This window comes from Chelon labrosus, assembly GCF_963514085.1.
Source record: "Chelon labrosus genome assembly, chromosome: 18".
NCBI classification, from domain to species: domain Eukaryota; kingdom Metazoa; phylum Chordata; class Actinopteri; order Mugiliformes; family Mugilidae; genus Chelon; species Chelon labrosus.
In genome coordinates, this window is record NC_140351.1 from 1,009,830 (window position 1) to 1,031,924 (window position 22,095).

At 43.9% G+C, this 22,095-nt stretch overlaps 1 protein-coding gene across 1 annotated transcript; it reads right to left on the minus strand.

The window, feature by feature from the left end:
• Nucleotides 1–3,639: 3,639 nt before the first annotated feature.
• LOC311503693 (palmdelphin-like) lies at nucleotides 3,640–15,832 on the minus strand. Its single transcript, XM_084566557.1, has 7 exons — nucleotides 15,599–15,832; nucleotides 12,600–12,680; nucleotides 11,020–11,150; nucleotides 9,658–9,772; nucleotides 8,312–8,336; nucleotides 7,474–7,602; nucleotides 3,640–5,511 (listed from the first exon to the last, which is right to left on the minus strand). Exons 1-7 carry the CDS (start codon nucleotides 15,641–15,643, stop codon nucleotides 4,181–4,183), a joined length of 1,857 nt encoding a protein of 618 aa, XP_084422683.1. The 5' UTR covers nucleotides 15,644–15,832; the 3' UTR covers nucleotides 3,640–4,180.
• Nucleotides 15,833–22,095: the final 6,263 nt, after the last annotated feature.

Consider the following 22,095-nt stretch of genomic DNA (forward strand, 5'->3'; position numbering starts at 1 on the left):
TAGACACTCTTATTCCTGCGGCAACTGTCAATCATGATGATGTCACATCCTGTTTTTATAGCGTCAAATGACTAAAACAAACTTTATCAGAATAACTGACTCTTAAACAAACATCAGTATTATATTAACTACCTAAAACGTATGTGACGTGTATTTTATTGTTTTAGTTTGGTCCAAGTCCCACCCACTAACATGGAGGGGGTGGAGCTTATGACATATAGGCTACAGCAACCAGCCACCAGGGGGAGCTCCACATGCTCTGGCTTCACTTTAGAGGAGCTGTCATAGCGTCCACTTCCCCTCGTGGAGAGAAACATTAAGAAGCCTGTAGCACAAGAGTCAGCACATGAGCAGAGATCAGAAAATCAGCAGCTACTGCTACAGAGCTCCATTAATTAACCCAGAATGGTCTGGAGGGCTCTGATCACCTTCACCTGCATGGAAAGGAAAGCCATCAGGATGTCAAGTGTGGCCTCGTGGTGAAAAATGGAGGGAAAGTAATGCAGTGAACAGAAGTATAGCAGACGTACAGGATAGCTCCAAGTATCTGGGTATCCCAGAGTCCATCCAGAGATGAGGCTCACATCAGTAAATCTTACACAGATTTGATCAAAGCAGCAAAGAGTGAGTCCAGGTTAATGTGGTAAACAGCAACCCATCACTGACATCATCTATAAACTAAGAAGGAAATACTGAAGGACGCGACATGCCGTCTAAAATACATCCGTCTGCAGAGCTGAATATCAATCAGTGTTTAAATGTGAGTGAGCCGACCCTTTAAAGGTGTTTGTTCCATCAGTTAATTCTGACGTCCTCTAGAGACACACTGGTACCAGAAACACAAGCATGAACCCACTCCACGCCAGGACACTTTAACTCAGAACATTATCCAGACAATAACTCTGCATCCCTCGATCACATCAGTACCCATCAACATGACGGACACTCGTCTCCCCTCTAGCAGCTGAACGCCGTGTGGATCATTCTCTGACAAAACCAGAATCTTTGTAAACTTTCAGATCAGTGTGTGTGTGTGTTTGTGTTGCTGGACCTACCTGAACCTGTGTGATGGGCTAACGCAGATGCCTCTGCTCAGTTTCTGACTGCAGCCTCACTCTGGCAGCTCTGCCTGGCTGCTTCTGTCTCTGATTGGACGACTGGTGGAAGGGAGGGTGAACGGGAGGCAGCCAATACTGGAGCTTTCTCCAATGAACACACACTCTGGCACAGAGAACACATCTTCTGCTCACGCACACATTCTACACCACACTGGGACCTGATTTGAACCATCTGCTTATTTCTTCTTTCTACTACAAACTCAGAAGCCTTAAAATACACCAATATACTCTATACTATATATACATACGTATATATATATACACACATACATACATAGTGCTGCTTAATAGTATCTGCATGCCGATTTTCTATATTTCTGCATAAAATGACTTAAAATATCATCAGATTTTCCTGAAAGTAAATAAAGAGAAGCCAACCAAACACATGAAACACAACTATTAGACTTGTGCATTAATTTATTCATTAAAGTGAGCCAATATTACATATCATGTCCTCCTTGTTTATCCAGTATCTGCTGTGACCTCCTTGTGTCCAGTATCTGCTGTGACCTCCTTGTCACTAAATGTTTCTGGTAACTGCTGATCAGTGGTCTACAGCAGCTTGGAGGAATTTTAGCCCATTCCTCAGAACAGAACCACTTCAGTTCTGAGATGTTGGTGGGTTTCCTCACATCAACTGCTTGCTTCAGGTCCTTCCACAACATTTCTATTGGATTAAGGTCAGGACTTTGACTTGGCCGTTCCTAAACATTCATCTTGTTCTTCTTTAACCGTTCTTTTGTGGAACCACTTGTGTTCTTGGTTCTCGTTGTCTTGCTGCATGACCCAGTTTCTCTTCACATTCAGCTCATGGACAGATGTCCTGATATTTTCTTTTAGAGTTCACTGGTAGAATTCAGAATTCATTGGTCCATCAATGGGGACAAGCCGTCCTGGTCCAGATGCAGCAGAACAGGCCCAAACCAGGACATTAGCACCCCCATGTTTGATGGAGGGATGAGGTTCTGATGCTGGAATGATGCAGTGTTGGTTCATCTCATTTAAACCAAACTATTCTACTTTGGTCTCATCTGTCCACTAAACATTGTCCCAATAGTCTTCTGTCTTGTCCACATGATGTTTAGTAATCTTCTTCTTGGAGAGCAGTGTCTTTGTCCATCACACCATGGTTGTTCAGTGGATTCATCAACATTAACATTAGCCAATGAGAGAGAGGCCTTTAGCTGCTTAGAAGTTCCCCTGGGTTCCTCTGGGACCTGCTGAAGCCAAAGAAGGAACAACTAAAAGCAAAACCCTGTTTAATTTACTCCTCTTTCTAATCACTGTCCTCTCTGGCTGTAATATTGTCCCTTGTCCTTTAAGTGTAGGTGGTCTTCAGACCAGGACGTAGCACAGAGACACTGACTGGGTTTTACCTTCCTTTAATAACATCGTGTATTATTCACTGATTCACTATTGTCATTTATCCTTTTTAATAAGTCACAGTCCTGTGTGTTCCTTTGGAGGAGAACCTGAGATTTGAATCAGTGAATTACATCCTAATAAACTGAAATGAAGACATAAAGAATCACTACTGAGCACTGGGCTTTCTACAGAGTGATGCCTCCTAATGCACTAAACTATGTACAGCCATGTCTGGCAGTGTGACGTGCTTTAGAACAATCTAGTGTTAAATGATGTCTCTGAATGATGGAGAACTGTTTAGAGTCGGTGCTAGAAGTTCATGAACTAAACTGAACAAAGTGAATCTGACAGAGATCTGTGGGTTTGTTTTAAACATAGCCATAGCTTTATATTTTCAGTTTGTCTTAAACAAACACAGAGAGACAGACCACGCTCACATCTGTCAGTGCTTTTACACAAAATGCATTTTGACCATATTTTCCAAAATCCATGAGTTTCTCATTCACGTTCCACCTGTGAAGACTCAGACCCAACACACTGCTTTGAAAACTCATCCACAACTAAATGACGGCACCTTATTGACATATGTAGAAAACTTATAGTTAAATGAAATCAACCAAATCTGCAGGTTTCACCAGCTGCATCTGAGTCCAGTGGAAAAAAAGGTCTTCTTATTGTATAAGGTCAGGGATTGATCCGTTTCAACCCAACACAAAGCTTGAAGCGTTTCAATACTGAAAAACCTGATTTAAAAACCTTTCCAGAAACATTTTCCATTTTTAACTCTTTCTGGTTTTGACGCTACACTAGAGAGACGTATGGAGAGGAGCAGAATATGAAATATCACATCAACTACATCCATTCGCTCAGTGGTCGAGTGCATTTCCAGAAAGTACTCTCTATTATCTGAGTGTGTACTAAATGGACTCCGTGTGAGCTCTGAGTTACAGTGACAGTGATAAAAGATGACCGTGGTTTCTGTCACACATAAGACTGTTACATAACCACATACTTGTTGTTTTTTTTCACCCTCCTCCATGTTTTCCACAAAGAGAGACGCAGCATCCAAGGACAAGTGTTGTAGACGAGGAACAGAACAACAACATTCGGTTCAGTCAGCTGTCGACGACGCTCAGAGCAAACTGGATTCAAACAGGAGCACGTGTCCTGAACACAGTCATTTATTCATTCAGTATAATTAAACCTGTCCTCAGTTGTTGCTCTTGTAACTATCAGTTAGATGAACTGGTGCTGAAAAAATAAATGAGCAACCCAAATAAATAAATAATAAAGGACCATCTCCAATTAGCTGGTGAGGAATTCTCTTTAATTGCGTAGGTAACAGCACACATGTTAGTTTACACTTTAGAGATTCACACACAGACATGTCTTTACATCTACCTATTAAAGCTTTGTTAATGTTAAATACATGAACTCTAAACTCCATTCATCGTCAGACGTGCTCTTCCTGCTGACACCGTCTGTTAATGTGACTGAGTTTAAAACTAAAAGGCAAGAAATGAATCTTCAAGGCAGGATGGCATGAGGTAGGAAGTTAGGTAGAAATGTCTATTGACAGGCTAGAAAGTATTAATATTATAATATGATATCACATTATGGTTTGTCACATGTTAGACAGAAGGAAAGCTAATGAATGATCTGCATCATTCTGCTTTAGTCTTTAACTTGTTAACGTCTTATCTTCCTGTTGGACTCTTCATATTGACTGGGCTTGTGTTTGCAGCCTGATCCACTTCCTGTCCCCGGGTGCAGGGACTGTTTTTTCCTGGCTTGTGGATAAAAGTTGGTTTATGGAGCCCTAAATCATCCCAGTGAGCGTGGGTGTCTTCAATAATGTCTCTGCAGCATCTAACCTGGGTCATACCCACTCTGGGTTGGAACACCTTGCTCTTGTATCCCTCTGGGTGGTATGAGAGAAGCTCCTCCCCATCACGTTCAGTGTCGGTACACTTTTCAACCTCATCCTCATCCTCATCATCATTGTCAGGGTTTCCTATGATCACCAGTTCGGCCTGGATGTTCTCCTCCTCGTCTACAGCGTTCTCAAAGCCCATGAAGATCATAGTGACCGGCTCTGACTCCAGCTCCTCTGGGAGCGTACTGACAATGTTCTCTGCACAGAACGGCGAGCGCCTTTTAAAATCAGCCGAGCTCTCAATCAAGGCTGGATCCACTTCATGTTTGTGGCTGGGTGATGCAGGACTACAGTGGTCTACTGCCCTGTAGACTGGCTGGGTGGGTGCAGGCGTCCCTTTAGATCTGACTTTAATAGACACAGTAGCTGATGGGTCTGGACTGTGTGCGTCAGTCATGATGTCGGTGAGTCTTTCTTGTTGAACTGCATGCTGGTCAGTCTTGAGGAAGCAGGGCAGCTTCATGTCTCCAGATCTCTGGACTCCAGAGGTGGACTCTTGATGGATGAGGTCAGGGTTGGGGAGTTTCTTTGGGCCTTTGTGTTCCTCCAGCTTTGGCTCTTTTTCCTCTTTCAGGGTTTGAGCATCATTTCTAGTTGAGCTTGTGCTCTGGTAGGTGCTGGGCGCTGGGGCGTGGCTCAGTGTTTTAGCTGGATGCCTGGGTGCCGTAGGCCGGCTGGTCGTGGTGTAGGGTACAGAGTATACAGGCTGATGGTACTGCACCTCAGTGGGCACGTTCATTTCTGTGGCCTGACGTAGGAGCTCCTCCACCTCAGTGGGCGTCATCTCTCCAGCTGCTCCGTTGTGTATTCCAGCGCCGTCTCTGTGCAGGGCAAAAACTGACTTACGCCCATCGTCGTAAACCTTTAACCCCGTTTCCTGGAGGGTTTCTGGGGTGATAGTTGCTGAGGAGACCACCTGACTTTTGCCTGTTCTTTTATCATGTTCCACACTGATCTCCATTGCAAATGTAGCTGGAACGGAGAAGAGATGGAGATGAAGGACAAGAGAAGTAGGACTAGGACTGTGAGACATTAAACTGATGGACTGATTTGGCGCCGTCCTCTCAGCTGTAGGGATTCTCTCTATTTGTGCTTTGATGCAAATGTGAATTAATGACGTTTTGAACAGTTGTTGATCAGTGAAAACAACAGACTAGTCATTTAAATTTAAATTATATGCATATATCCTGAATTTATAATTATCGTGAAGCATGTGTGTTCTGACCACTGTGAAAAAGACTGGGACATCTCCAACAGGACAAACGGACCAATAATTTGAGACATAGTTGAGTTATGGTCAAATCTTCTCTGTGTGGTTGGTTGTTGTTGAGGCCTGAACTCCAGCGACATGTCCTTGAAAGAAGGTCTGAGGACTCATCCCTGTCCCAGGTCACTAAGGTCTGCTCCAGTTATCAGGGTATTACACTGCTCGGCCTCAGCCTCGTCAAACCTCAGATTCATAAGAAGAAATGTTAACTCCATCCTGGTCAATACAGTCTACATTTAGACTAAGACCATGTGCCCCCTGGAATCTGTTCCAGTGAAGGAAAGACCCAACGCTGCCCCAAATCTCAGACCCAGTTATAAGTAAATCCTGAAAGGAGCCACTTGAGGTGGTTTGGGCATCTGTTGAAGAAGCCTCCAGGGCTCCTTACCAAAGCATGGCCCGCTGGTAGATCACCCCAGAATCTGGGGGATCAAATATCTCCTCTGGCCTGAGACCACCATGGGATTCTTTAGGATTACCTGCCCCTCTCTAACCTGTTGTACCTGTGTCTCGTTGACAGTATCACTGATTTACTCTAAAGTCCACTCAGTCAAAGGCTGCACTCAAACAACAACAACAAACACTGAACGTTTAAAAGAAGAGAAAAGTTTCCTGGAGACAGCGTCAAGGAGAAACATCTTCCAGAGAGGGTTAGGGAGTTCATGGCAGCGTTGGATGACCAGAACATTTCTGGAGTAGAGAACACAAGGTACCAGCTACCCTCTCCACACTACATTAACTTTGACTGAAAGATTTATTGGACTGAATCCAGTCCACTCTAGGAGAAGACAAGGAAGACAAGGACAGACTTTAGGAAGCTACAGGAGACCAACTCTAGGAGAAGACAAGGAAGACAAGGACAGACTTTAGGAAGCTACAGGAGACCAACTCTAGGAGAAGACAAGGAAGACAAGGACAGACTTTAGGAAGCTACAGGAGACCAACTCTAGGAGAAGACAAGGAAGACAAGGACAGACTTTAGGAAGCTACAGGAGACCAACTCTAGGAGAAGACAAGGAAGACAAGGACAGACTTTAGGAAGACACAGGAGACCAAGTCTAGGACATTTAAGACATCATTGTCTTCACTACTCTTGTGTAGAGTTCCATCAGTGTTCCCTTCGTTCTTTCTAGTGGTTCTTACTACATCTTACTTTCCTCGCTCTGTTTACTGAACCAATTTTTAGATTAAAGACCACTGAGTTGATTTTCTGTCAGATCAAAGTCGTAAATGTGAGTCCAGTCTGTTTCATTTATTCACAAGAAGGAGTTGAGGAATTCTACTTAGGACAAGGTAGCATGGAGCACCCTGTTTAGTGTGTTAGCACCACAACCTGACTTCTGATTATCAAACAAAGACAGACGGATGGATGGGCACAGCTAAAGTCACACCAGATAGTAGACTGAAGTGAAACTCCTCTGAAGAATAACAGATTGTGGTCTTAAAGTCTCAAAGTGAAATATCAGTGCCTTGTATTTAACGCCTTCGTTGCTTGTTTTTCTTCAGCAAAGCTCAGAAATGGCAGGTGTGAAAATGTCCTGGTCTCTTCACAGTGGAATCTAATTATTTCATAATTTGCATCCATGTGAAATGTAAATCTGCAGCTCTTCAAACGACATAATGGAACCAGTAATTGGTTTCTGTCTGAGCAGCAGACAGTTACGGCTCCAGCACAAAATGGATGTCTGCGTAACAATGGAGATCTAAAACGGGTCCTCAGCGCTCCTTCTCTAACACATTTTTATACTTTCAGCTGATCATCAGGACGCGTTCCACAGCGGTTCTACCTTTCTTTGGCCCGTCACTACCAGGCTCACGCACCATGCGGGTTTTTGACGATGCAAGTGGGATGAAGGACGAGATATCTGGGAATGTGGAGGGGGCAGTGTGCAGCACATCTGAGGAGAAAATGTCATCTGTGAAACGGAACAAGACACTAGAAGCCAAAGGAAGTTATGTTTCAGGAAAAGATGTTAAATATTAGTTAAATTTAAACGATAGATGTTAGAATGTCGTTATTTACAGATAATACTGATTAGAGTTAAAGGTTTAATGGATGCATAGAGTCAGGAGAGGTTAGATCAACAACATCCACACAAACCTCTAAAGCTACACTAAGTTATGTGTTATAAAAGCCTCGTTGTTGGATGGACTCATAAATGAGACGTTAAGAAAAACCTTTGAATATAAATTTAAAGAATGAGTGAAAATATGAAGATGTTGATTATAAATTCCATCATATATGAAATATAAGAGAATCTAAAGACCTAAAGAGGTGTTGGTGACCACGTCCATCATCGTCCTGTGAAATCTTATTTTTGTCATTTATTAAGTGTTTTTTTTTAATTATCTAACAGTTTCTTCAACGTTGAACTCTGATTTGAAACTATTTATTGAGCTGTAATCGTAATAATAAAATGGTGGATGTTTCAAGATGATTAAATACTTAAACCCTCATCTAGATATAGAGTCAAAGAACAGAATGATGTTAAAGGTGTTAAAGGTCAGAGGTCAGAGGTCAACCAGGTTAGCGTGTCAACGACACGTTAAGGGTTAGATCATTAGTTTTCTGCGTTGTTAATGAACTATTCAACCAATCACACCAACATGCTCCAGAGTGTTTACCTGCCTGGAACTCTGTGTTTAGCTCCTGCAGGAGGAGAGAGAGGAGGTGAGGGTCAGAGTGAGGAGGAGGAGAGAGAGGAGGTGAGGGTCAGAGTGAGGAGGAGGAGGAGAGAGGAGGTGAGAGTCAGAGTGAGGAGGAGGAGAGAGAGGAGGTGAAGGTCAGAGTGAGGAGGAGGAGAGAGAGGAGGTGATGGTCAGAGTGAGGAGGAGGAGAGAGAGGAGGTGATGAGGAGGAGTAAACGGTCATCATTCTAACACATCACCAATAAACTGGACTGGTCGTAGACCACTGAGGCTGCTCTCCATGGACCAGAGTCAGCTCTACTTCCCGAGGAGACTGAGGTCCTTCATCATCTGGACCAGACAGTGATGAGGATGTTCTATGAGTCTGTGGTGACCAGTGTTCTCCTGTTAGCCGTTACATGCTAACAGATGCTAACAGACTCAACAAACTGATCCTCAAAAGCCAGTCATGTTGTAGAGCTGGACTCTTTGACTCTTTGATCTAGAGGATGGTCTAACCTCTGACGTTGACCAGAGGTTAGACCATCCTGGACCATCCTGGACCATCCTGGACTCCTCCACAACACTGACCAGTCTGAGGAGAACCTTCAGTAACAGACTCATTCCTGCCTGTGGCCTTCAGACTTTATAACTCCTCCCACTTCAGACTCTCATCATTTATAACCATCTCACCTCTGTTATATTGTGAATACTTGTGCAATATGTGGTTTTCATGCATCTTGCATCTTATTTTTTCTATATTTCTTTTATTCTATTTGTATTTAACTCCTTGCATCTGTCACTTTATGGGAGCAGCAACAACTAAACAGTTTCCTTGAAGGATTAATAACGTATCCTGATCCTGATTCATCTGTGACGGTGTCAGAGACTTCATTCTGTCTAAATTCAGACGTTGCTAAGAGCGATCCATTCTGTCCTGTGGCCTGATTGACTCAGAGGACACCCACACAGTCCTCAGGTAGTCAGAGGCTGAAGGCTGAGCTGAAGGCAGCAGGTAAACCATGCACCACCTCATTCATGACCAGTCACACACACACACAGGTAGACCACATCCTTCCATAACATCAACATTCATCTTTGTCTCTCATTAGTATACAGCTCATCTAATGTCCTATCATTTATTTCATGTCCAGGCAGAGGACGCTCATCTTTTAATTCTTTGTTGATTCATTCATTTAAATCTACAACAATTAAAAATGAAGCTTCAGATGTTCAGACCACACCAAACACACGACGCCTGTCTCCAGCGTCCTCCTCTCACCAGGAAGCAATAAACCAGAGCAGCTGAACGGTCCAGAGACGTGGGAACGTGGGACGCCTACCTTGATGATGTCCTCTGGGGTTTTCTCCACCTCCTTTAACCGCTTCAGAACCACCTCCTCGTTGGCAGAGATGTTGAGCTCCTGTGTCTCCAAGGACTCGATCTCCTTCTCTATTCTGCACCAGAGAGAAATGAAGCTGAAGACCAGCAGCTCTAACCAGCCTTGACTCAGTTCAGTTATTGTTCCTCTCAGTCCTGCTAGTTCTCCTGTTATCTGTTATAACCTGACGGTTATTCTTTAGATCTACACATGTTCAGATACACAAAGCTTTAAAGAAAAACAGGTGATTGACTGAAACTGATGATTAATTAATAAAACATGCTTGATGGAGATAAACAGCAGTGATCCTCCACATCCAGAGCCAGCCTCCGTTAGGACGTGACAGTCAGTCACAGGACGTCCCAGGTGCTAATAAGTTATCTGATGGTGGGGGTCCCCCTGCTCCCTCTTCCTCTATTTCCAGAAGGTCAAATGTAAGTGGACAAATTAACATGTTCATTTTTAAAACTCTGCTGAGTCACTATGGAGATCTAGAGCCAGTGGAGGAGGAGGAGGAGGAGAAGAAGAAGAACCACAGAGGAGCAGTGATTTAATCTCTGTCTGTCTCTTTTTAAGGCTTTCTCTCTTGTTCTAATGATTTCAGTCAAGTTTAACTATTTGTTTGTCAACAAACATGAATCTGATTTAAATTTGAATTACTCTTTATATTCTAAACCATCACCACCTCCTCCTCATCCCATGCTGTAGCTGTCATCCATCCCTCCATCATCCCTCCATCCCTCCATCCATCCATCCATCCATCCACTCTTGACACTGAAACAGGATGATGAGGTTTCATCTGAACCGTTCTCTCCATCTGTTCATATTTTAGTCCGTTGACTCATTACGTCACCATAGCAACCAACCAATCTCCAAACAGGAGCTTTTAAAATGTCTGGTGGTTAAAAAACAAAAACAAAAACAAAGCCCACTTCAGCGTTGGTTGATTAGAGCTACAGGTGACCTCTAAGTCAGATCAGCCTCCACGTGTCCTTCCTCTATCTGACGCTTCTAGAGCAGACATGTTTTATCATGTAGATATATGACACGCACATGTATGAACTAATCTGCTGATCCTCCTCCTCTTCTTTTCTACCTCTCTAACCCTAACCCTTTGCCTTAAACTCTTTTCTTTGTTTCTTTGCTAACAGTATAAATAAAACTAAGCCTTCAGACAGAGTTATCACTGATCTGTCAGTTCACTTGAACCACATCTGTCCTGACTCACACAGCTGGTCTCTAAACTCTGTGACTGATGCACAGTGAGTTCTGGTGCATTCAGGTGCGTTCAGGTGCATTCAGGTGTGTTGAGGTGCAGGTTACCTGAGGATGTTGCTCTGCAGCTCGTCACTCTGCTGCTGTTCATCGTGAGCCTGCAGCCTCATGGCCTCCTGCTCCTCCTCAGACTGTGGGCTCAGACCGTCCATCAGCCACTGCTCTCTCAGAGCTTTCTTCTGTCAGACAGAAGCACGAGAGCCACAAACACCATTCACTGTTCTGTTCATCAGAGCTTTGTGTCCTGCTGTACATGCTCCCCTTTCATCCTCACACTCTCATTCTCCTCTGCAGCTCTCCAGACCCTTTGATTTTATTTTTGAGCCGTATAGTCAGTCAGTCAGTGATGAGTCTACTCAGTTACTGAAGCCTGTAGGAGCATATATGAAAATGTGTTTTGTAAAAAGCAGAGGGAGCTCTGGCGTCTGCAGCTTCATAATCTGAGTAGTTAAGCCTCAGTCTGCTGAGTCTGGCTTCATGCTACGTTCATATGAGAGTTACACTCAGTAGCATTAGCATTTTAACTATGTGATTGTCTCTAGGAAACACTTTGTCTGCTCTTTAGCACGATGTTTGTTCAATAAATGGTTCATAGACGACTGGAGAACTAAAGGGGGGTTGGGCTGTTGAACATTTAATGCATGAAAAAAGGAACCTGCTGCAGCACAAAGAGTTTTGCGTCAAATTTCAACTTCAGTGTCGTATTCTGCTAAAACTGAACAGTTAGAGCTGCGTCAGCATCTGTGGTTGCAGCAGTAGATGCTCCAACATTAAACTATTCTGTCACACATTTGTTTTAACCCTGTTCAAAGATTTAACACGCTCTGAATGAAAGAACATATTTCATTTTTTATTCCTCCCAGAGTCAGAGAGTTTCCTTCAAAATGGATTTATTTAAATTAAATATGTCCAATAAATAATTTTTTAAGAATTAAATGTAATTTTGATTTGAATGACTGTGTCGTCCATGAAAAGACACTGAGACCTCGGTCCATCTGCTGTGAGACACTTTCATCCATCACAACAGACCGTGTTCAGATTTCAGGGTTTTTTGTCCAGAATAAAGATTTAAATGAGTCGTTAACAGTTTGCTTGTTACTGGTTAAATGTTTAAAACATAAATGCAGATTCTTGAAAAGAAACAAAGCTCAGTCTGTTCTACGAGTCGCTGGAACACGTTAAAGAAACAGAAAGAATTAAATGATGTTTGTTACTGAATCACTTTAACTGGATCTGAGTTTCATTTATTTATTTTCTGTCATTCTCGTTTTTCTCTCTTATTTGTTGGTTTTGTGTTTTTCTTCTTTATTGAATTAACTCAACTCTTCCTGACTGAGAGTTTGTCTCGGACCCTTCCTGCCCCCTGGTGGTCAGACTGTCACTACATGACCTTTGACCTGCAGTCAGCCTGTCATCGAGTCTAAATGAACGTTTTACTTCTACACATGATGAATACAACAGTGAGTCATTTATGTGTTGAACCAGAGTCAGAGTTTTATTCTGATTATTATTATTTGTGATGTAATTCATCTTTCTTTCAGATTGTGTCTGCGTTCGTACAGAATGAATGAAGTCTCTAAAGCTTCCACACCGAGTTCAGTGAAACATGTCAGTCCTTCATTAAATACCTTTATGTACTGCAGTTTTAGTTTCTCCTCTTCTATCTGCCTCCTTTTCTTGGCGATGTCTTCCTGGATTCTTCTTTTATCCTGCGAGGGGGAGATGGAGACACGTTTACATCACGTGAACAATCTGCAGCATGGAAACTATGGCACCTGTTGTCTTGTCTCATGCCGACTCTTCGACCTTGAACCGAGAACTAGACGCCAGCAGCCATAAATAACTTGACAGCCTCTCCCAGCACAGCTCGTTGTTTCCTTTCTTTGAGTGTTGGTGGTGAAGTCTGGCCTGAGTCCCTTTAGGGTTAAGACTTTGTTTTAGGGTTAGTGTCAGGCTTAGGTTAAGATTAGGATTAGGGAGCCTCCTGGTGAGGGTCTGGGGTGGAAGGAACGCTCCACCTGACAACATTTAATCTTTAAATGCAAACTAGAAAAATAGGCTGGACACACAAAGGTTGTCTAAAGTGAGTCCTGGATTAGAGCAGACTGAATGAATCTCAGCATCTAAACACGGGGCCCGTGCTCCTGGATGTCACACTCTAAGCTAATATTAGCTGGTGGATCCAGGATCAGTGTGGCTCTAAGCTCCAGTGAAAGGGGATCTCCCTGATGACGTCTGCTGCCGCTTACAGCTCCCTCTGAGTCGGACTCGCTGATGTCAGGTTTGTGAAGCGTCTAGACCGAGACAATCCTTTCACAGACTCAACTATTACCACGATACCTTCACTGCTTACAGGCTCACTGGGCTGGAGGCTTAACACTGAACTGGTCTCACCTCCATTCATTTAGAGTCTGAGGAATTGAAGGCAGACTGCAGCACACCAGGATCCTCTGAGGCCTCATAGATGAAGACAGGAGAGTCATTCAAAGCTACACACCAGCAGTACAACACATTCAAATGAAATTACGTTTCTTTGATTACGTCACAAATGTGCACTGCTGCTGTGTAGCCTTCAGTAGTGGTTTGTACTCTCAGTTAGCTCATCAACACCAGCTGGATTAAGGTTTTGGGGGATTACTGTTTTGGGGCATCCTGACTGAGCCTCTTTGGGGCGTCCCCCCACAGCACTAGGAAGAACTAGAGCAAATGGAAGAGGTCCATCCTGACTGTCACAATCAAAGGGATGCTTCTACATGGTGCTGCGTCACAGTTAAAAGGGTTAGGGTTAAGGTCAGTCTCTATTTTCCTCCAGCAGGTCAGCAGAGCCAGAATATGGTCATGTGGTGGTCTTCATATGCACCAGCTCAGAGGATTTACCACAGCACTGGAGAGACTCATGATTACTAAATGATCTCAGTGGACTAGAGCAGCAATCACGCTATAAGCTCTTCCCAGACTTGGCCAAGTGTTTCTGTGGCAGCTTCTACCAACTCAAGGTTCAAGATTCAAGATTCAAGAACTTTATCTGTACACGCACACATGGTCCGGGTCCAGAGGAGATCTAGTGTGAAGCTCAAGAGTCAAACATGAGGAAGAGAAAAAGAATAAAGTATCTGTCCAGCAATATATAGTGTCAGGACGTTCCTACGACACAAAGAGAGAATAAATACTCTACAATACTCTACTCTACACGGGGTAAATACACGTATACATATATAGGATACTGAAATTGTTGCACGTGTCCTAGTGTAGTTGCTCTTGAGGTTGAATCATTTTTGTAGTTTGAAGCTGAAGGTAGAAGAGTGAAGGGAGGGAGCTGACATCCATGTGTGAGGTCAGATCAGTGTCTCTGCAGAGTCTCAGGTCGTATCTGTGGTTCTCTGGTTTATTACAGGTCAGAGCTCTCATCATCTGTGTCTCCACAAATGTTTGAGTCTCGTCTTCAACAACTTGTTTTATGTGAAGGAGTGAGTAGATGTGACTGTGAAGCTCTTTCAGCACCAACAGAAGGACGATGACAGAAACAAAGACCACGCTGCATCCAGAGATTAAAACCACAGACCCTGGACGGCTGCAGCCTGAGCTCAGAACATTTTCCTTTTCCTCTGCAACTAACACACCCACACGTTGTATTCAGCCTCTGCTTGGCAACCACTGGTGTTTGAGTGCTGCATCAAGACATCCTGCTCAGAGCAGATATCACAGCCCTGAATCACTGGGACGCACTCATGAAACATCGACGTGACAAATTATTCACAGGCATTTAACACGGAGGCATCACAGCTATGGACGCCAAGCAGATCCTCCTCATTCTGCTCCAGCTCCTGCTCCTGCTCTGCAGCCTGGACAACTGCTGCCTCTGTCTCTGTGGACGTCAGAGATCCTTTATTCACTCAGGGATCTCTGGGTTCATATTTCTAGGTGTTCATTGTCTACGACCTCCACTGGATCCTGACAGGTATCAACAACTGTCAGAATGGACTGAGCTGCAGCCACGTACGTTTTTTATTTCAAGTTTTCTTTGTGTTCTGAAGCGATGCTGTCCTATGATGTCCAAGTAAACAGAAACCACACACGCTCACAGGTCTGAAACACCAGCTATGTCCTCCATACTCTAGGTATAACCTCATACATCAAATAAACAAGATATAATCAAGATGATATGAGAGCAGGAGATGGACGATACATGGGAGACTGAGTAGAGTATCACTGCATGCATGGTGAGGGAGAGGACAGTAGAGGACACGTGCCCAGTGCATCATGGGACGTCCCCTTACAGTAAGCAGGTCACTACCATCTTGGAGCTACAGCTGTCCACTAGAGGCATGCCAGCTGAATTCAGAAGGCTGCCATGCTCCACCTCCATCTCCTCCACCTCTACACAATGATGCCACTGAGAGCCAGAGGTCCACGGCTGCAGCAGCCACAGCACAGATCACTGACTAGTTAGGACGTAGGTTCAGTCATTCTGTTCCTGAACTGCTCCTGATTTCTGTTTTCTAGATGAAGAGGAAACGTTGAGACTGTAGAAGCTGTGGGACACACATTCAGCCTCCATCCCTCCCACCATCAGACCAGCATGGTTCTACGTGTCTACGTGTTCTAGGAGCTAGAGTCTGGTCTTTACCGTGATGGCCTGCAGCCTCTCTCTCAGCAGGTCAGCCTCCTCCATGATCACCTGCAGGACAGACACGAGAAAGAGAATCAACCAAACAAGGAAGCAACAGGACAACAAATCTGGGTTTGGATTTAATCTGAGGAAACACAGAAAACGTTAGAAACAATCATTTAAATCTGGTAGGGTTTAGTAAGAGGTACAGGCTGAAGTGATTCTAGCCCTGTAGTCATTTATCTCACAGTCACAATTATATTAAAGAAAAAAAGACATAACCAGAATGTTTGAATCTGGATCATCTGTCTCATGATCATCTGTGCAGGCTGTCAGTCATCCAGGTCAGCAGGTATAATCTCTTCTTCAGTTCATTGTCATGATCTTGTGTGTTTGGTTCCTCTTGTAATCCTCTTTGGTTTCTTTGTGTTCATGTTGTGTTTGGTGTTTCTCTCCCTCCTCTGATTATCTGATTGGTTTCTCCTTGTGGCTCCGCCCCCATTAGTCTCACCTGTGTCCCTCCTCTGTCCATGTCTAGTCCTGTCTTTCTCTTAGTTCTCTGTGAGGACGTCCCTGTGCATGTTCCTGGTTCATGGATTAAATTATTATTTTTATTTTACCTGCTGTTTGTTCCTATTTATTTTATAAGTTGTCATTAAATGTGTCCCCCTGTGTTTGTGTCCTACGTCTCCATTCACCACATTAAACAGAACATTTAAGGACTAAAGGTTTATTATCTGTCCCATGATGCACGGTGCTCAGGAGCAGCAGCAGCACTGACATAAAGCTCCAACAAGCCACACTGTGCACATTTAACAAGTGTCTGAGGAGAATGAAACTGAATAAAAACATCAGCTCTAAGAGGCTGGTGGAGGAGCTGGTGTGTGAGCTCATAGTGTCTGTTAACAGATATTCACCTGTAGCTGGAGGAGACTGTTTGATCCTGTCCAGTCATATGATGAGTTACACCCACAGATGTTCATATTTAAACTCCTCCACCAGACTGTTAGAAACTGAAGGAGCTACCTGGATGAAACGTCTTCCACAAGCTCTACAAGGTTATTCACCTGTCTAAGAAACTGCACATGAATTCAGATCATTTCTAATCTGTAACTGCTTGTCCTCTGGTCAATCACAGGTCTGAGACAAACCACCGTTCACACTCACGTCCACACCTGAGACCAGTTAAACTAAAGAGGATGTCTGGAGGAAACCAAACCACACGGACACAAGGAGAACATGATGCCACCTGCACTTTGACTAAATGTAAGAATGAAAATGTTTAAAAGTAGAATGAAAGAAAAATAATAATCTTCATCTGAAGACTGAGACTGAATCAGACGTAGCTGCAGTCGTCTCTCTGTTTGTCTCCCTCTGCACCACATAACAACAATAACACACAGCATAGATGTGAATATCAGGTGTTATTATTAACGGCAGTAAATCAGCCTCGACACAGACAGAAAGAGAATCACACGTCTGTGTCAGCTGTCAGGAGGGATGAGGGATTGAACCATCACTCTGGGGAATGTAACACGACCGTGCTGTGATTCTGGGTTCTAACGGACGGACGGCAGCAAAATCAGAGCAGGACAGAGACATGACACAAGGTAAACAGAGAGAGAGAGAGAGAGTCAACATCTGACGAGAGAAACTATGAGTTCACGATGAAGACACGGGAAGAACAAGAAGGAAGGAGTTAGAACAAACAGAGAAAGTTTTACTTTAAAATAAAAACTGCAGATATCTTTAAAGGTCACTGAGCTACTGAGCTATCAACAGAAACTAGGTTTTAATAGAGGTACATCCTGCTGACCATGTCAAAACTAGAAACCATGTGGATCTGTGTCCTGGCTCAGATGACTCTGCACTAGTCATGAGTAGATAATTACAGGTGATCCATAGTTTTATAACTACCTCTGCATCATCTACAAGAAAAATGAGTAAACTTAGTAAAATGCAGTTAGTTGAAGCATCTCAGTCAGAGTTCATATCATACATTTGAGTCAGACAGTAGCTCAGTGAGTTACTTCAGTTTGTTTCTGCTGCTAATGATTGATGATGAATAAAGAGCTGGTGTAGTGATATCTACTGGAGGAGGAAGGAGGACCAGAACCAGACCAGATCTGTCCAGGTCCTGCACCACAAACTCTCCAGGATCCATCACATCATCACATGACACGGAGCAACAGAACAATATATAATAAATCACACTGATCAGTGTCCATCAGTTTAGTCCAGCATGCTGAGCGCTCACTTTGTGTCTGTACACTGGTTCTTATTTATGTTGATGATGATGATGATGATGGGTTTAAACTGAGGCCCCTCCCCCTCTGGTTTCACCTGGACCTGTTTACTCTCTATCAGGTCTTTAGTTTATACTCACATTCCTTCTGTTGACACTTGATTAAATTCATTTATTTTCTCACCTTCCTCTTCATAATACTTCCTTTTGTATAAAATAAAAATGATAGATCCTGTGTTCTATTTAATATATATTTATATTTTATTGTGTTTAATTTAACTTTCAGTGTGAGGACAGAGGACGACATCTGTTTTTAAGAAGATTCTTTGCTTTATAGCTTAAATTTTAAATGAATTCAAACGTATATTTGACTTTTAGTAGAGAACATTTAGATCTACTGAAACATTTCTCTTAGTTATAGAATGAATGTGGTCTCAGCACGTTTGAATGTTTGGTGTGCATGTGATCGTTGTAGAAGGAAAGAACGATCCATGGAAATATCCTTGACCCCACTGGGTTCTATGTCCCTACATGAGACCAGGAATCAGTTCTACTTATCATGTTACACATGTCTCAGCCACACATGACTAACCAGGTACAACACCACGTGGTCCATTCATTCATTCATTCATTCATCTTCTGTAACCTCTTGTCCTATGAAGGGTCATGGGGGTCTGGAGCCTATCCCAGCTGTCATTGGTCTAGAGGGGGGTCCACCCTGGACAGGTCTCCAGTCTATCCCAGCTGTCATTGGTCTAGAGGGGGGTCCACCCTGGACAGGTCTCCAGTCTATCCCAGCTGTCATTGGTCTAGAGGGGGGGTCCACCCTGGACAGGTCTCCAGTCTATCACAGGGCTAACACAGAGAGACACTCACACCTACGGCCAATTTAGAATCACCAATGAACCTAACCAGCATGTCTTTGGACGGTGGGAGGAAGCTGGAGAACCTGGAGAGAACCCACACAGACACAGGGAGAACATGCAGACTACATACAGAGAGGAACCAGTCGGTAAATAGAAGAGCCAGTGAGTGTGAGGGAGAGCTGATAGGACTGAAACTATTAAACACTGATTTCACACATACATCACATCAGACTGTTGTCAAGTGAAAAGTTGCAGCATTAATCATTTATTAATTTATTCAGATGATGAAGTGAAACACAGAGCTAGCAGCCACGAGGAGGAAGCAAACTGATGGTTCTGATTCTGATCTTAACATCATCTGAACTTTTAATTAATTTATGAATTTAAAGGAGGTGTTTGAATATTAATGAGTCAGTGAACCTGGGGGGCTCCACCTGAACATACTCCTGTATGTAGAGGTCTGTGGGTGTAACACTGTCCAACAAGAACCAGCTGATGATGGACTCATGACTCACTGTTGTGGGGTAGTGGTCAGAGGGTCACAGGTTCACATCCCCACACTACTGTATGAACCAATGGACACATGCAGAGGAAACATTTCCCCATTAAGGATCAGGAAAGGAATAATTATAAACAAATTATTATTATAATCTAAATATACTGATCAGCAATAACATTATGACCTATTTTAATATTGTGTAGGTGACTCATCAGAGAATGGACATGGGCCTTCTGAGGGGAGGGGCCTCTGTGGATCATCCCACAGATACTTGATCAGTTTGGGATGTAGTGAATTTGGAGGCCAGGTCAACACCTTGTGCTGTTCTTCATGTTTTTTTTTTTAGTTGTTCCTAAAGTGTTTTTGTGTGAGTGTCTGTGTCAGGCTGCATCCTGCTGGGGATGGCTGCTGCCATCAAGGAGTGTCATTGCTATGGGGTGGGGGTGTCTGGTCTGGTCTAGGTGGGTGCTACATGTCTAAGTAACATCCACACCAATGAATGCCAGGTCCAGAAGTTTCCCAGCAGAACACTGAACTGTCACAAGATGGTTTAAATGTTATTCACTTCTCCTGTCAGTGGTCATAATGTTGTGGCTGATCACCACTGATAATCCAAACTATCTGAAGATGGTTAATAACACAGTCTGAAAGCTTCAGAGTAAAAGTCAGTCATGTTGTCTTCGTAGTAACATCAGAGGATGTTCTTCAAGTTTCTCTTGATACGAGCAGACGTTGATGTAAGAATAATTTTACATCCTCGAAACATTCAAACTAAAGTCAGTGATGCTGCATGGAGGGAGCTAAGGGATCTAAGTTGATCAGCACTGATTTAACAGCTGTTCTCTACCTCCAGCTCCAGTAGCTCCATCTGTCCAGATCTTCCTGACCTTTAATCCGTCTCTTGATTCCTTAACCATGTTTTGATGGATTAACGTGTCTGATGCCTTCAACTAGCAGACAGCATAGTCTGATGGATGTCTGTTTGTCAAGGTAATACTGATCTGATTAAGACTTTAGACTCACAGACTATTCTACTGTCAGTGTCTCATCTCATTGTTCCACGAGCTTCAAACAGGAACATGTTCTAAAGTCATTTAACATGAAGGAGTTTCTCTGTATAGAATAAGGATGAGTTTAATCTGTTTTAGAAGATTTAGGATCCTAATGCATGAACAAATATGAGTCTTTCTACGATAGCCGCCCCTCCCTCCCCCCTCCTCCCCCCTCCCTCCCCAGCTCTGTCACTTGTGCTGAAATGTTGTTCTGGTTCAGATGAGTGGGAAGGAAAGGCCACCGGGCGCCTGAGTCTCTGCAGGAAGCCCAGATCCACAGCATGTCTGTGGGAGTGTATACAGCATGTGTGTGGATCTGCAGCAGATTAATCACCAGCTCATCCAGGATGTCACACACTCCCTGTACATGTACAATACCTTCACCTCTGTGTTCCTAAAGAGTAGAAGAAGACAGAGATGTGTCCATGTGTGAGTTTAACCCAGAGTTCTGCTGCCGGCGGCCGGAGGCTTAGACACATTAAAAGATTAAAGAATCACTTTTAGCTCTGAATGTACCGGTTACCTCTGGACGGCTGAGTTACTCAGAGAGTAACTTACAGCCCAGGTCCTCACAGAGACCTCTACGCTACCACAAGGCTTTCTATTTTTATGTTCTGCATTACTGTGGAGGCAGTGACGGACAAAGAGGAACACACAAAGCTCTACTCACCGGGTTTATGCCTCCAACGTCCTACAGCAGCAGAGTGTGATTAGAAGCTAGAGCTCAGTCCTGCAGCATATCCAACATTACTGAGTCTGAGGATGAGGCTGGAGACTGTGTAGGCTGAGGAGGCTCTCTCTCCCTCTCTCTCTCTCTCTCTCCCTCTCTCTCTCTCTCTCTCTCTACCCTCGCCCCCCCCCCCCCCCTCTCTCCAGCCATGTGCCTGAAATACCTCCTCTGCCAAACAGTCGCTTCCACTAATGTGCACACATGCAGCGTTTCCTTTCACACATCAGTGTTTTCCACGTTCCATTGATTCTTCAGACAGATCAGTGTTATCTGTTCTCATTTCATCGTCGTCTGCTTTAAGCCACATCAAGCCTGTTATTACATCCACACCATCAGAGACAGCTTTAAATGACTCAGATGTTTGCTGGGTTCTAGTCAGATAGATCAGAGCTTGTTGAGGAGACTTTTAACAGGATGATGAGCTGATCATTATGTGGGTCTACCTCTGGGTCTATCTCTGGGTCTACCTCTGGGTCTCCCTCTGGGTCTATCTCTGGGTCTACCTCTGGGTCTATCTCTGGGTCTACCTCTAGGTCTACCTCTGGGTCTACCTCTGGGTCTATCTCTGGGTCTACCTCTGGGTCTCCCTCTGGGTCTATCTCTGGGTCTACCTCTGGGTCTATCTCTGGGTCTACCTCTAGGTCTACCTCTGGGTCTACCTCTGGGTCTATCTCTGGGTCTACCTCTGGGTCTATCTCTGGGTCTACCTCTGGGTCTCCCTCTGGGTCTATCTCTGGGTCTACCTCTGGGTTTATCTTTGGGTCTATTTTTAGGTCTACCTCTGGGTCTATCTCTGGGTCTACCTCTGGGTCTATCTCTGGGTCTACCTCTGGGTCTATCTCTGGGTCTACCTCTGGGTCTACCTCTGGGTCTCCCTCTGGGTCTATCTCTGGGTCTACCTCTGGGTTTATCTTTGGGTCTATCTCTGGGTCTACCTCTGGGTCTACCTCTGGGTCTATCTCTAGGTCTACCACTGGGTCTACCTCTGGGTCTATCTCTGGGTCTACATCTGGGTCTATCTCTGGGTCTACCTCTGGGTCTATCTCTGGGTCTACCTCTGGGTCTATCTCTGGGTCTATTTTTAGGTCTACCTCTGGGTCTATCTCTGGGTCTACATCTGGGT

Bases quoted from the DNA above. Each gene is read 5' to 3' on its own strand.
- LOC311503693 (XM_084566557.1), bottom strand. From the start codon at position 15,643: ATGGAGGAGGCTGACCTGCTGAGAGAGAGGCTGCAGGCCATCACG. The intron at 9,773-11,019 runs GTAACCTGCACC...TCTCTGGTGCAG, and splicing joins CTGCAGAGCAACATCCTCAG to AATAGAGAAGGAGATCGAGT. The intron at 7,603-8,311 runs GTAAACACTCTG...TCCGTTTCACAG, and splicing joins AAACACAGAGTTCCAGGCAG to ATGACATTTTCTCCTCAGAT.